The sequence below is a fragment of the Bubalus bubalis genome, chromosome 21 (genome assembly GCF_019923935.1).
Source record: "Bubalus bubalis isolate 160015118507 breed Murrah chromosome 21, NDDB_SH_1, whole genome shotgun sequence".
Classification (NCBI taxonomy): domain Eukaryota; kingdom Metazoa; phylum Chordata; class Mammalia; order Artiodactyla; family Bovidae; genus Bubalus; species Bubalus bubalis.
Window position 1 is genome coordinate 57,449,740 of NC_059177.1, and position 14,941 is coordinate 57,464,680.

The 14,941-nt window shown below is 44.0% G+C and overlaps 1 protein-coding gene across 2 annotated transcripts in view; it reads right to left on the reverse strand.

Moving 5' to 3' along the window:
• The window catches only part of C21H3orf20 (chromosome 21 C3orf20 homolog), a 62,535-nt gene that overhangs the window by 34,628 nt on the left and 12,966 nt on the right, over positions 1-14,941 (reverse strand). For both annotated transcript variants that reach the window (XM_044934323.2, XM_044934322.2), the window contains exons 5-7: positions 11,568-11,687; positions 2,077-2,221; positions 802-1,086 (exon numbers count right to left, since the gene is read on the reverse strand). In XM_044934323.2, the coding sequence (XP_044790258.1) occupies positions 802-1,086; positions 2,077-2,221; positions 11,568-11,687 (550 nt within the window). The remainder of the gene's footprint in view (positions 1-801; positions 1,087-2,076; positions 2,222-11,567; positions 11,688-14,941) is intronic.

The window sequence follows — 14,941 nt, forward strand, 5'->3', positions numbered from 1 at the left end:
TGACTCCATTCACTCTAAAATATGCATAACCCTCAGCATTTACCTGCCAAGGATTTGCATATTAGAAAGCTCAGTTTTCCTCAATCTAGCGTTCTAAAATCCAGGTACACAAACAAGTTGTGGGGGTCTGCAGAACCCCTGCAATCACAGGTCATGTTTTTCCTGCATGTCTGAGTGCATGTTTCTAGGAAGAGGGTCTACACCTTTCATCAGATTCTCAAAGAGAAAATATGTCCCCCTGTGCCACTCCCACACCCTGAGGCTGGGACCCAGCTGCCCATATGCTCACGAACGCAGACAGACCTCTGCTGCAGAGCAACCTGGGCAGGCACATGCCAGGTGGGGTTCTGGGGTGTGGGTTAGACTCCAAATACATGGATCTTGTGGGCAAAGTATTCAAGAACCACAGGGCTCATCTAATGAGCCTGGAACAGAAAGATGAAGAGTCTCCCACCTGGACTGAGGGTCTCCTATCACCTTGTCTCAGCTAGAGATGTTCTATGTCTCTAACCTCTTCTTGCTTGGGAGAGCCTCGAAGGCAGAGACCATTACTATACCCCCAGCCCAGACTGACACGCGATCATACACAGCTGGTTTTGTTGCATCCTGGTCCACAGGACCTGAACTGGAGGCTTGACTCTCAGGACTTCTTCCTCTGACCTGGACCAATTCTTAATACCCCGAAGCACTGGTCACCAGGCTTCTCTGATAAACTGAAAAGCCAAAGGAAACCCCAGCTTTTTCAAACCCTGGAGTTCTCCGGGCTGAGCTGCGGGGAGAAAGGACCGAACAGAAGGATACTAAACGAAGGAGGACCCATCGTAGAAGGAGTAATGCAACTTGATGACCTTCCTGGGCCCCTTCCACTCCAGAGAGTGCCGGTGGGAGTGGAGGTGGTGGGCGGGAGGCTGGTGAGGGGCGGGAGCATAAGTCTGAACACCCGGAGGGTGAGGGTGGTGGGAGCTCTGGGTCTGAGCATCCCCTTTGGGGGTCGACATTAGATGAGGGGACATCTTTGCCCTGTAGTTGCGTATGATGATGGGGTAGAAGATATTCCTCCCTTTCCACGAGACCCTTTCGGCTTCTCTGCAGGGAAGGAGATCAACATGTCTTCTAGCCACTTGGCTCTCACTCACCAGGGAGGCTCCCTGTAGCTCCTCCCCAGCTCCCGAGACTCCCATCCCATCTCCCTGTCCCCGGAGGACCTTCTCCCACCCCAACACCTCATCCTCACAGGTAATGCTTTTAGGAAGAACTGAGAAGGGCTGTACCCGTCAGACCACTCCTGGCCTCATTTCCACCTTTTGCACAGTGGTGGAGACCCATGGGGTGGGCCTGTGTGCAGAACGGGGTGGGGAGCTGGAGGCTCTGATCCCCTCCCAATCCTGAGGTTACAAAGGAAGACAGTTTCCTTCTGAAATGTCATAGTTATGAGCAAACTGGGTGGCTGCCCTCTACCCAAGCTCTACAGCTGCAGAGACAGTCTTCCTGGAGCTCCAGGACATACATATGCTTAGATGTGACTATGTTTGAAGTCCTTCATGGGCCTTGTTCCAGGGAACAAGGCAAATGCAGGTTCACCTGCTAGGCCTCGTGACCCACAAAATCATAAATGTCATTAATCACCCATGTAGATATGTTTTGTTTGAGAGGTGTTTCTTTTTTTCCAAAGAGAACATCTAACAAATTGTTAAAAAATAAACATGCTTAACTATAAGAGTGTGTAAATTATAAGAAGCCATGCAAAGGGGTCTGACTGGTGAGGAGGCAAAAAGCATTGCCCTGGGTCAGGCTCACTGAGCTGGAGGACCTCAGACAATGCTTTACTACCATGCACTTGGGGTACCTCAGTTTCCTCATCTGCAGAATGAGCATAAACCTACCTTCTTCATAAGGTTACAGCAGGACTAAAAAGGACTATGAACGGCGAAGGACTAGGGATGTGCGTGTGAGGGACGACAATCACCCCTCCACTGTCGCTGGGGGCACCGGGTGGCCAACACGCCCAGGATCCCCCTTCCGCACACACAGGCCATGCCCTCCTTTCCCACCTGCCCCAACCTCTGAGGTGCTCACATAATGCGACACATCTCCTGCAGCTTCTCCCGGGCTTCAGGACAAGGGTCGTTCAACTCGGTAACCTCGGAGGCAGAGGTTCCCGCTCCTGCTCCTCGCTGCGGCGATGCCAAAGCATCGTCTGTATTTTTGGGTTTGCCTGTAGCTGGAGACGAAGAGGTTAAGGACAGTTTGAGACAATGGTTTCTCAAGATGCTCCTGTTTACCTGGGGAGAGGGGCTGGGGACAGCAGGAGAGCTGCATCCTTTGAGAGTCAAAATAACTGGGAATCATTTATGCTTCCAGAGACAGGAACTCCCACAGGTCTTATGAAACAGGCATCACTCTGTGAGTCAACCGAGTGGGTGTCAGGAACATTCATGCAGGATGGTGAATCCAGCCACGTTTCCCCAAGGGCGGCCTCGTTCTGGATAGAGAGAGGACACCTACTGCCATGGATACAGAAGGGATTCCTTGTGATACTTCTGACTTAAGACAAAAAGTCTCAATTCCAGCTCAAGGAACGGGCTTCAACACTTCTGTGATGCTGGCTTATCTCAGCCTGCAGCAGAGGGCAGAGTGTATGGACTGAGACTTGGAGTGTGATGTTTTGGAGTTTTCTGCATGTGCTTGTGGTAAAATACATATAACAAAAACTTAGCAAAGAGGCCAGTTCAGAGGCATCAAATGCATCCACGGTGCTGTGCAGCTGTTACCACCATCTATTCCCCTAACTCTCTACATTCTGTAAAACTGAAACTGCAGCAACAACTCCCCATCCTCCCCTCAGCCCCTGGCAACCGCCAGTCTAACTTCCTATCTTTATGACTAAGTACCGTGTATAAGTGGAGTCATCCAGGATTTGTCTTTTTTGTGACTGGTATATTTCATGTGGTATAATGTCCTCAAGGTTCACTGATATTGTAACAATACTGCAGAATTCCCTTCCTTTTTAAGACTGAACAATATTCCATAGGTACAAACCAAATTTTATTTTTTTACCACACCATGTGGCATGTGGATCTTAGTTCCCCAACCAACCAGGGATCGAACTCATGCCCCCTGCCCTGGAAGCATGGCATCTTGACCACTGGATCTCCAGGGATGACCCATGACCAACTATTCTTTATCCATCATTTACTGATGGACAGTTGAGTTCCACCCATGTTTTAGCTACTGTGAATAAAGCTGCTATGAACACTTGTAGAAACATCTCTTTGAGACCCTGCTTCTAATTCTTTTGGGTATTGCTGAGAATTGAAGTCACTAGATTATATGGTAATCCCATGTTTAATTTTTGAGGAACTGCCATACTGTTTTCCACAGTAAACCTGGCTGTACCATTTTACATTCCTACCAACAGTGCACAAGGGTTCCAATATCTCTACATTTTCATCAGCACTTGTTTTCTGGTTTTTGACAGTAATCATCCTACTGGGGGTGAGGTAGTATCTCATTGCAGTTTTGATATCCATTCTCCCAATAGTTAGTGATGTTGAGCCTCTTTTAATATGTCTATGGGCCACCTATATCTTCTTTTGAGAAATGTCTATTCAAGTCCTTTGCCCATTTTTGAATCAGGTTTTTTTGTTCTTAAGTTTTAGAAGCTCTCTATATATTCTGGATATTACTCCCTCATCAGACATGATTTGCAATTATTCCCTGCCATTCTGTGGACTCTCTTCTTGTCAATAGTGTCTTCTGATGCACAAAATTTAAAAAATGCATGAAATGCAATATGTCTATGTTTCTCTTTCTTGGCCAATGCCTCTGGTGACTTATCCAAAGGAATGAGTCATTGGATCATGGATTGGATTACGGATTCACTGAATCATGAATCATTGTGAAATCCAATGTCATAATGTTTTTGTCTCATTTTCTTTAAGCATTTTACTGTTTTAAGTCTTAAAGCCTTGATCCATTTTGAGTTAATTTTTCTATATGGTGTTAGGTAAGGGTCCAATTTCATTCTCTTGCATGTGGATATCCAGTTTTCCCATCATCATTTGTTGAAAAGACTATCTTTTCCCCATTGAATGGTCTTGGAACCCTGTCAAAAATCATTTGCTCATATATGTTAACCTTTATTTCTGGGTTCTCTACTCCATTTCACCGGTTAATGTTTGTCACGGTGACAATACTGCACTGGTTTGATGAGTAAAGCTTTGCAATAAGTTTTGCAATTTTATGAGTCCTCCAGTTTTACTGTCCTTTTTAAAATATTTATTTGCTTTTACTTATTTATGTGGCTGTACTGGGTCTTAGCTGTGGCCTGCAGGATCTTCTTTGTTGCAGCATGCACCATCTTCCAGTTGCAACATGTGGGATCCACTTCCCTGATGAGGGACTGAACTCAGGTCCCTGCATTGGAAGGACAGAGTCTTGGCCACTGGACCACTAGGGAAGTCTTTCCTCTGTCGCTCTTTTTCAAGATTTTTTTGACTACCCAGTGGTCTCTTGAGATTTCTTATAACTTTTAGGATGAGTTTTTCTATTTCTTCAAAAAAACATCTGTAGGGGACATCCTTAGTGGTCCAGTGGTTAAGAATCTGTGTGCCAATGCAGGGAACATGGGTTCTATCCCTGGTCAAGAAAGATTACATGTGTCATGGAGCAACTAAGCCCATGTGTCACAACTGCTGAGCCTGCATTCTACAGCCGTGAGCTGACACTGCTGAGCCTGCGCGCCCGGGAGCCGCGGCAACAAGAGAGGCCATTGCAATGAGAAGTCAGCGCACTGCGATGAGAGGGGCCTCCACTCGCTACAACCAGAGAAAGTCTATCAGCAGTGGAGACCCAGTGCAGCCGAAATAAATCAATTAATTAAAAAAAAACTTTGGCATTTTGATAGTGATTATATCGAGCCTTAGACTACTTGGGGAAGTACTGACATTTTAACAATGTCAAATCTTCCAATTCATGAACATGGAATGTGTTTCCATTTATGTCTTCTTTAATTTCCCTAACCAATGGTTTATAGTTTTCATTGCACAAGTTTTTCACCTCTTTTGTTAATTTCTAAGTGTTTGACTCTTGTTACTATTGTAAATGGGACTGTTTTCATAATTTCTATTGTTTACTGTTCATGTATAGAAATAAAGCCGACTTTTGTGTTGACTTTGTAGCCCGCTACTTTGCTAAATTCATTTATTAGTTCTAACAGCTTCCTTTGTGTAGAATATTTAGGGTTTTCTCCATATAAGAAAAGCTATGACAAACCTAGACAGCGTATTTTAAAAGAGACATTACTCTGCCAACAAAAGTCCATCTAGTCAAAGCTATGGTTTTTCCAGTCATCATGTTTGGATGTGAGAGTTGGACCATAAACAAGGCTGAGCACTGGAGAATTGATGCTTTTGAAGTGTGGTGTTGGAGAAGACTCTTGAGAGCCCCTTGGACTGCAAGAAGATCAAACCAGTCAATCCTAAAGGAAATCAATCCTGAATATTCATTGGAAGGACTGATACTGGCGCTGAAATTCAAATACTTTGGCTACCTGATGTGAAGAGCCGATTCATTAGAAAAGAACCTGATGCTGGGAAAGACAGAAAGCAGGAGGATGACAGAGGATGAGATGGTTGGATGGCATCATGGACTCAATGGAGATGAGTCTGAGCAAGCTCTGGGAGACAGTGAAGGACAGGGACGTCTGGCACGCTGCAGTCCATGGGGTCACAAAGAGCTGGAGAGGACTGAGCGACTGAACAACAACCATATAAGATCATATCATCTGCAAACAGGTAATTTTAACTCTTTCTTTTCAATCTGAATACCTTTTATTTTTCTTGCTTAACTGCTCTGGCTAGAACTTATTGTAATATGTTGAATAGAGGTGAAAGCAGACAACCTTGCTTCATATCTGATCGTAGTGGAAAAGCTTTCATCTTCTACCACTGAATACGATGTCCACTGTGCAGTTTTCATGTATGACTTGTATTAAGTGGAAGTAGTTTCCTTCTATTCCTAGTCTGTTGAGTGCTTTTTTTTTTTATCATAAGAAGAAGTTAAGTTTTGTCAAATGCTTTTTCTGCACCAACTGAGAAGATCATGTGGATTTTTATCCCTTCATTCTGTTAAATGTGATATATTACAATGATTGAGTTTTATCTGTTAAAACATGCTTGCCTTCCAGGAATAAATCCTGCTTGGTATCATGTTATATAATCCTTTTAATATGCTGCCAAATTCTGTTTGCTAATATTTTGCTAAGGATTTTTACATCAATGTTCATCAGGTATACTGGTTTCTTGTAGTTTTCTTATAGTGTCTTTGGCTCTGATATCAGGGCAATACTGGCCTCATGGAATGAGTTGGGAAGCATCCCTCTTCAATTTGGGGGAAAAATTTTAGAATGATTGGCATTAGTTCTTCCTTGAATGTTTCGTAGAATTCATCGCTGAAATTTTATACTTTCCCATGTGTTACCTTTATGGATCTTTATTTCTCCCTGAGTTTGTGGCTCTGTCTAGTGTCCTTTCATTTCACTGCCTTGAAGACTCTGTTCATTTTTCTTCAATCTTTTTCTTTCTGTTCTTCAAACTCAGTAATTTCCATTGTCCTGTCTTTGAGTTCACGGATTTTCTTCTGTATGCTGAAATCTGTAGTGGCAATATTTTATGCTTATTTCATTTAAGTGTTAGGTGGCGTGAGGATATGATGATGTAAAACTGTGGAGGGGATCATCCGTGGCTGAATTTCCAGAAACATCTATTCAGATCCTACGTGCTTCTGAGCCTCTGCTGCCCACTCAGCTGGAGCCATATGCTTCCCTTTGATATATGCAGGATCATCTTCAGTTTGGTCTCAAAAACAAAATGAGACTTCAGGCAAGGGGCACTGCTTAGGCTCCACCTGAGCCATGGAAGCTTCAGAATGGTGTCTCCCTCACTGTTAGCCAAGACTTGAGGTTTCTGGTTGGTGCCTGGGTACCATCTCTGGTACCTGCAACCTTCAGTGGTTTGCAGTCCCTTCCCTGACTCCTCCAGCCACCAGACCAGAGGGCCAGCTACCTGCTGCTAACCTCCTAGAACACCTTCTGACCTGAGCACTCATTTCTGGCTTGCCCCTGGTTGGTTTGGATCCCAAAGTATGACAACCAGGAACAACTGTTGACAGACTTCCCGGAGTTCTCTGCCTGAAAAGCTGGGCTGTGCTCCAGAAATAGCTGTTGTCCGCTCAGAGAGTAGGTGCAACTCCCTTTCATGTCTGTGTGACCCTAGAATGGCAAAGAGGGCCAGCTGGCAAGGTGTGACAGCATGAGTACGTGGAACAGGTATCAGAGGCTCCAAACCCAAAGTGACTTAAAAGCACAATGACTCTACAATATGTTCTTTAAAAAAAATTTTCTTTTAAATTTGGCTGTGAGATATTTTCAGTTAGTTCAGTTCAGTCGTTCAGTCATGTCTGACTCTTTGTGACCCCATGGATTGCAGCATGCCAGGCTTCCCTGTCCATCACCAATGCCTGAAGCCTGCTAAAACTCATGTCCATTGAGTCAGTAATGCCATCCAACCATCTCATCCTCTATCGTCCCCTTCTCCTCCTGCCTTCAATCTTTCCCAGCATCAGTATTTTTTTTAGTGAGTCAGTTCTTCACATCAGGTAGCCAAAGAATTGGAGCTTCAGCATCAGTCCTTCCAATGAATATTCAGGACAATTTCCTTTAGAATTGACTGGTCTGATCTCCTTGTAGTCCAAGGGACTCTCAAGAGTCTTCCCCAACACCACAGTTCAAAAGCATCAATTTTTCAGCGCTCAGCTTTCTTTACAGTTCAACTCTCACATCCACACATGACAACTGGAAAAACCATAATTTGACTAGATGGATCTTTGTTGGCAAAGTAATGTCTCTGCTTTTTAATATGTTGTCTATGTTGGTCATAGCTTTTCTTCCAAGGAGCAAGTGACTTTTAATTTCATGGCTGCAGTCACCATCTACAGTGATTTTGGAGCCCAAGAAAATAAAGTCTCTCATTGTTTCCATTGTTTCCCCATCTATTTGCCAAGAAGTGATGGGACCAGATGCCATGATCTTGGTTTTCTGAATGTTGACTTTAAAGCCAGCTTTTCCACTCTCCTTTTTCACTTTCATCAAGAGGCTCCTCAGTTCCTCTTTGCTTTCTGCCATAAGGGTGGTATAATCTGCATATCAGAAGTTATTAATATTTATCCTGGCAATCTTGATTCCAGCTTGTGCTTCATCCAGCCCACCATTTCCCACGACGTACTCTACATATAACTTAAACAAGCAAGGTGACGATATACAACCTTGACGTACTCTTTTCCCAAATTGGAACCAGTCCATTGTTCCATGTCCGGTTCTAACTGTTGCTTCTTGACCTGCACAGAGATTTCTCAGGAGGCAGGGAAGGTGGTCTGGTATTCCCATTCCTTTAAGAATTTTCCACAGTTTGTTGTGATCCACACAGTCAAAGGCTTTGGTGTAGTCAGTGAAGCAGAAGTAGGTGTTTTTCTGGTATTCTCTTGCTTTTTTATGATCCAATGGATGTTGGCAATTTGATCTCTGGTTCGTCTCCCTTTTCTAAATCCAGTTTGAACATCTGGAAATTCTTGATTTACATACTGTTAAGCCTTGCTTGGAGGATTTTGAGCATTACTTTGCTAGCATGTGAGATGAGTGCAATTATACAGTAGTCTGAACATTCTTTGGCATTGCTCTTCTTTGGGATTGGAATGAAAATTGACCTTTTCCAGTCCTGTGGCCATTGCTGAGTTTTCCAAATTTGCTGGCATATTGAGTGCAGCACTTTCATAGCATCATCTTTTAGGACTTAAAATAGCTCAACTGGAATTCCATCACCTCCACTTAGTGATGCTTCCTAAGGCCCACCTGACTTCGTATTCCAGGATGTCTGGCTCTAGGTGAGTGATTACACCATCATGGTTATCTGGGTCGTGAAGATCTTTTTTGCAGAGTTCTTCCGTGTATTCTTGCCACCTTTTCTTAATTATCTTCTGCTTTTGTTAGGTCCATACCATTTCTGTCCTTTATTGTGCCCATCTTTGTATGAAATATTCCCTTGGTATCTCTAATTTTCTTGAAGAGATCTCGAGTCTTTCCCATTCTATTGTTTTCCTCTATTTCTTTGCACTGATCACTGAGGAAGGCTTTCTTATATCTCCTTGCTATTCTTTGGAACTCTGCATTCAGATGGGTATAGCTTTCCTTTTCTCTTTTGCCTTTCACTTCTCTTCTTTTCTCAGCTATTTGTAAGTTCTCCTCAGACAACCATTTTGCCTTTTTGCATTTCTTTTTCTAGGGGATGATCTTGATCACTGTCTCTTGTACAACATCACGAACCTCTGTCCAAATAGTTCTTCAGGCACTCTGTCTATGAGATCTAATCACTTGAATCTATTTGTCACTTCCACTGTATAGTCGTAAGGGATTTGATTTAGGTCATATCGAATGGCCTAGTGGTTTTCCCTACTTTTTTCAATAACGAGTTCATGATCTGAGTCATAGTCAGTTCCCAGTCTTGTTTTTGCTGACTGTATAGAGCTTCTCCATCTTCAGCTGCAAAGAATATAATCAATCTGATTTCAGTATTGACCATCTGGTGATGTCCATGTGTAGTGTCATCTCTTGTGTTGTTGGAAGAGGGTCTTTGCTATGACCAGTGCGTTCTCTTGGCAAAACACTGTTAGCGTTTGCCCTGCTTCATTTGGTACTCCAAGGCCAAACTTGCCTGTTACTCCAGGTATCTCTTGACTTCCTACTTTTGCATTACAGTCCCCTGTGATGAAAAGGACATCTTCTTTTGCTGTTAGTTCTAGAAGGTCTTGTAGGTCTTCATAGAACTGTTCAACTTCAGCTTCTTTGGCATTAGTAGGATCTTTTCCTTGCGGCATATGAACGCTTATTTGCAGAGTGTGGCATCTAGTTTCCTGACTAGGGATTGAACCCAGGCCTCCAGCCCTGGGAGCGTGGAGTCTTAGCTATGGGACCACCAGCAATATGTTCCTTAAGATAGAGCACTTTAGAGTGAACATGGGTATAATTAATAGTTATGTCAGGACAACAGCATAAAATGGGACTTAAGTGGATAAACTAGGACACGTGGTTACTTATAAACTATTAGGGAAGGTTAACCACCCATCCTAGCACTCATGTGTGAGAATAATTTCTGAACAACATCAGGAACCTATAAGAAATGCAGCATTGTTGAACATACATCCTAGCGAGAGTGACGCAATATCATAGGGTGATCACATCTTCAGGTGGCAGAGGAAAACAGCCACACTAACAAAGAGATCAACAGACATATGGAACTTTTGTTTTGAAATAACCTTACTCAAGGCATCACCCTTGAACTGAAGTCATTAGGGAGAAAAATCATGAATTCAGTAAGGGTCCTGAGGAGACTCTGTTTCCCCTCAAAATAACTGCACTGATGTAAGGCCAGCTCAGGAGGAGATAGGATAAACCAGGAGAATATAAAGTGGGACACTGGAAGTGATGCTCAGAGCGGGAGAAAATGCATCAACATGGGTAAAGGAACGGGGGGACAAGAAGCTGAGGATGTCAGCTCCAGCAAGGAAGGTGTTCTTCGTCTTAGAATCCACATGTGCAGCCCTGGCATTCAGAAGAGTGGCTGACAAGTAGCAATTGTTCAACAAACATCTGTTCACTGACGGAAAAAGTGAGAGGATTAGCTTGATATGAAGAGTGAGGCCTGGAGGAAGGCAAAACTCATGACCATCCGAGGTAGGCTCAGGAATACAACCCAAGCTTCTCAACTTCCAGCCTGACTTCCAGGGTCTGCGGGAATCACTAGACAGTCTTTGAGCTTCCCAACTTTCCATATGTCTTCTGTGAACACAGTTCCTCCCCTACCCCACCACCCTGCCAGCACAGCCTGGGGGCCCCTGGAAGATCCAAAGGGAGAAAAGTTCCTTCTCTGCCCTCTCCAGCCCCAACTCACCCCTCCTCTAAGCTCTGACTGCATGGTCAGTGCTACACTCTATGGTCTCACCTGCCCCCAGTTCTTTCTCTTAAGCTCTTCCTTCTGCTCTGTCTTCTGCAATAGAATAGCAGCAGCCTCTATGTTTGTTTTCTGCCCACATAAACTGGCCCAGCTGGGGACTCACGCTAACGTCTGGTATCCAAATACCTCTGTTCATGTATTGGTTCCCCTACCTTCTGAGTGAGTACACAAGTCTCTAGGCAGAGATGGTGAGTACGGGATAACGCAGTAGGTGGAAGATGTGGGTTTGACAGGGGTGCTGCCCCAGGTAAGAGGAACTGCATTAACAGAAGTGGAGGCTTGTAAACATTCAAACAATGAGACTCCAGGTGGAGGGGCCGGGTTGAGATATGTCACCTTGTGTGGCACACAGTCTGTTAACAGCTGCTGGGTCTCCAGCCAGGGCAGCTACCTACCCTCCCTATCAGAAAACCAAACCATCTCATCAGCCCCACCGGAAATCTTCTATCCACCTCCCCACCCCACCCCCACCACCAAAGATATGGGGGTGGGGATCACGGTTACCTGTTTTCTTCTTGAATTCCCTTCCGGTTGAGAGGGAAAAGCTCAGACAGCCAGTAGAGGCCTCGTAGACAAGCTGATAAGGTGAGTTCACGCCCATGGCTGGGATATTCGTAAAGGAATCTGGAGTGGAACAGAAAGGGATGCTGATTACAGTTTTTTAATTTTAATTTTTTAACCAAGAGTACAATAATGAACTTTCTGTCCTAGTCATATGGTACGCCAGATATTCTGAAGTGTCCTGTTGTTACAAAACCACCAAATTCTGGAAGAAAAAGATTTTTATTGCTGGAAAAGGCTCAGAGTGATTAAGAGAAATCTTTAGAAGTCTCCTCTACAGTGTCCCCTCTGCCTAGCCCCCAGTATCTCTCAAGAATGAAATGACATCAGAGCAGGGAAGAGAAGGCAGGCACAAAAGGTGACGTTACTCTAAGGATAAATGCAGATACAACTGCTACACTAGGTCAAGGGACTAAACACGGGGCTAGCTAGAAGAGAATTTAGAGTTATCTCTTTCCCTCCTCCAAGCCGCAGAAACCAGATGCTTCTGCAACAAGAGATCAGTCTCTTGCAGAATCACACTGTCATGTACGAAGTCACTTGATAGTAGGCCACTTAAGAATTAAAATCTAGCACCCCTTTACTTGTGGAAAATCTTGGCCACTCTTCCACAAACTTCACTAAATCATTTGCTTATTCTTCCCCCAAATACAGTCATTTCACATGCTGGGCATGAAATTGTTGGGAAATGTCAAGCAATTCATCACAGCTCATTCAAATTCATAAAGAAAATGGCAAAGATGACCTTCTAAATAGACAAAACCTGTACCCAGAGACTGCACATTGAATGATACAAACCAAAGACAATCACCTTCACTGGTAACCCAAAGCCGGAAATTAGGACCACATGAAAAGAACTGAGAAAGATGGAATAAAACCAGTCAGTCCTACTGGTGCAGAGAAAATTCACCAAGAAAGCAGTATTTAACAAGAACTATATACATCCTGAGACCTTCTGCCCAGAAATCCTCTCTCCTGGGAGAGTAATCTTAATACTTAATCCATCACAACAGTGATAAGAACCAATATGCATGAAGTTGCATATCACAATGCATATTGTACTAACAGCAAGAAGCCTGGAAACCTAAGCACCGGTTAATCACGGACCATGAGCGTCAGAACTCTACCCTCACTTAGAATGACAGCTGTAAAGCTGTGCTCATGTTGGATACACTGTGTCTGTTAAGTAAAGGAAACTGAAAAATAGGAAAATTATAGTATCCTTCGAAAAATATGTATACATACACAAATACACACAGAGAGAAGAACCACAAAGGGAACTGCAAAAGTAAAAAATAGCTATTACATAAAAGTGGCAACACTATGTTTTCTTTTTGCTGTTTTATTTCATAATATGGCCATCAACTAAAAATCAAGGAGCAGTCCAGTTTTCTTTCCTACATGTCAGGACTAGACAGGAGAAAAGACAGGAAGTAATTTTACTACTAAGGAAATGCTGCCTTAGCAATGGGTATACTCTAGTTACAGCATTCGAGGAATGCCACTCCAGGCTCAGTTACATATTGGGTCTACCTCAGCCATCAGAGGGAACAGAAAAGCAAAACTCACCCAAAACAAATCACTAGGCACTGGAATCTTCTTCTTAAAGCCCTCCTAGGATGAATGCTTTCCCAAAGGAAACAGATTGCTCCCTCATTTATATTTTGCCATTCAGATTTGCTTTTCAAACTCTAGGTTTATTTGAAGGAGCATCAGGAATAGACGTGCCAACAAGTAAGAGAGATTTCCTGGGGGAGCGTGATGCAGGAGAGGCTTGCTCAGCGCTCCTCTGATGCAGACAGACACACATCACCAACAGACTCTCTGCAAAGTCTCCTCCACCAGGTTAACCACAAGCCATGAGGGAAGCCACTGTGTCACACGTGAAAGCCTGTGGCCCTGAAAGATGCTTAAACACCCTATGAGGTGGAGAGCTATAGGGACGACTGCTTCGTTTTCAGGGTCAGGGAACACAACATTCAGGAAGGAGAGCATAGCTCGCAGGTTTGAGGGTGGGTGGCTGGGCCAGGCTACCCATTCCTCTCCAAAGGACTCGCCTACCCACATGACAGACAGCCAGGCGGCTGTCTCCCAAACAAAGTAGAGCTCCAATGGAGTGGAGCTCCAAGCCCCATGTGGACTGCAGGGTGCAGAACTCCATGCCTGCTGGCAACCTTCTGCATAAACAGGGCATAATCAGAGGGCCTGTTGTTATCAGAGCAGAGCTGACCCTGAACACAAGGGGCGAGTGCATTCTCTTAAAACAGAAAGAAACCCATGTGTGTGCACACTCAGTTGTGCTGACTCTTTGAGGCCCCATGAACTGTAGCCTGCCAGGCTCCTCTGTTCATAATTTCCCAGGCAAGAACGTTGGAGTGGGTTTTCATTTCCTCCTCCAGGGAATCTTCCCCACCCAGGCATCAAACCCACATCTCTTGTGTCTCTTACAGTGGCAGGTAGATTCTTTACCACTGTGCCTCCTGGGAAGCTACTTCATGGTAAACCATTGGGGTATGCTTGATCAGGACTTTACCTTAGGAAAGGAAACCAAAGTTTATCAAAATAACCTTCTCTAGCTCATATTTACAGTAAGTCTACTGATATTGTAAGCACACGCCTAATTCTTATAAGAAATAAAAACTGTCGGTTTTTTCAGATGGTGTGATTTTTTTTTCCTGAATGGTTTTATGACAGCAATAAAACATGAGTCCCTTCACATCTGCCTTTAGCAAAAAGGTCCAAATTTGTTTGTATTGTTAACCGTTTGATACCCAAGTCATCCTTTCTGCATGGAGTGGTCGCCCTGGTCAACTCTCCTGCCCTTGGCAACAACTAGTTTTGCTTTTCCGCATCACTCACTGGTGGCTTCACGTGGACACGCAGCAGCTCTCTAAAATCATTCTCAGGGAGTTCATGAAATCCCACATTTCCCCCCAAGCCTTGCAGTTTTACTGTGTAATTTATTTGCCCTGTGCCCTGTGTGTTCACGTCAGATGTTTAGCCTCTGACCATCAAGGGAAGCCTGACAAACAGTCAGCGGACAGGGACAGACACTGAAAAGGGGATGGATTTTATAGGTTAGGGCAAATGGCTATGGGTTATAAATTTATTATGCTTCCCCATCAAGGTTCCTAATAGCGAGGACTTTCGGGCATTTGAAATGAATACCTCTATATCCACCAAGCTTAAGAGATACAACAGTACAGATGCGACTGAACTACTGTCTTTTAAATCATAGCTGTTCCCCTTCCCACTGGCAGAGATCATGTGCTCTAGCTCTGTATCTATTATTTCAGGCCCTCTGATTATTCCCATTC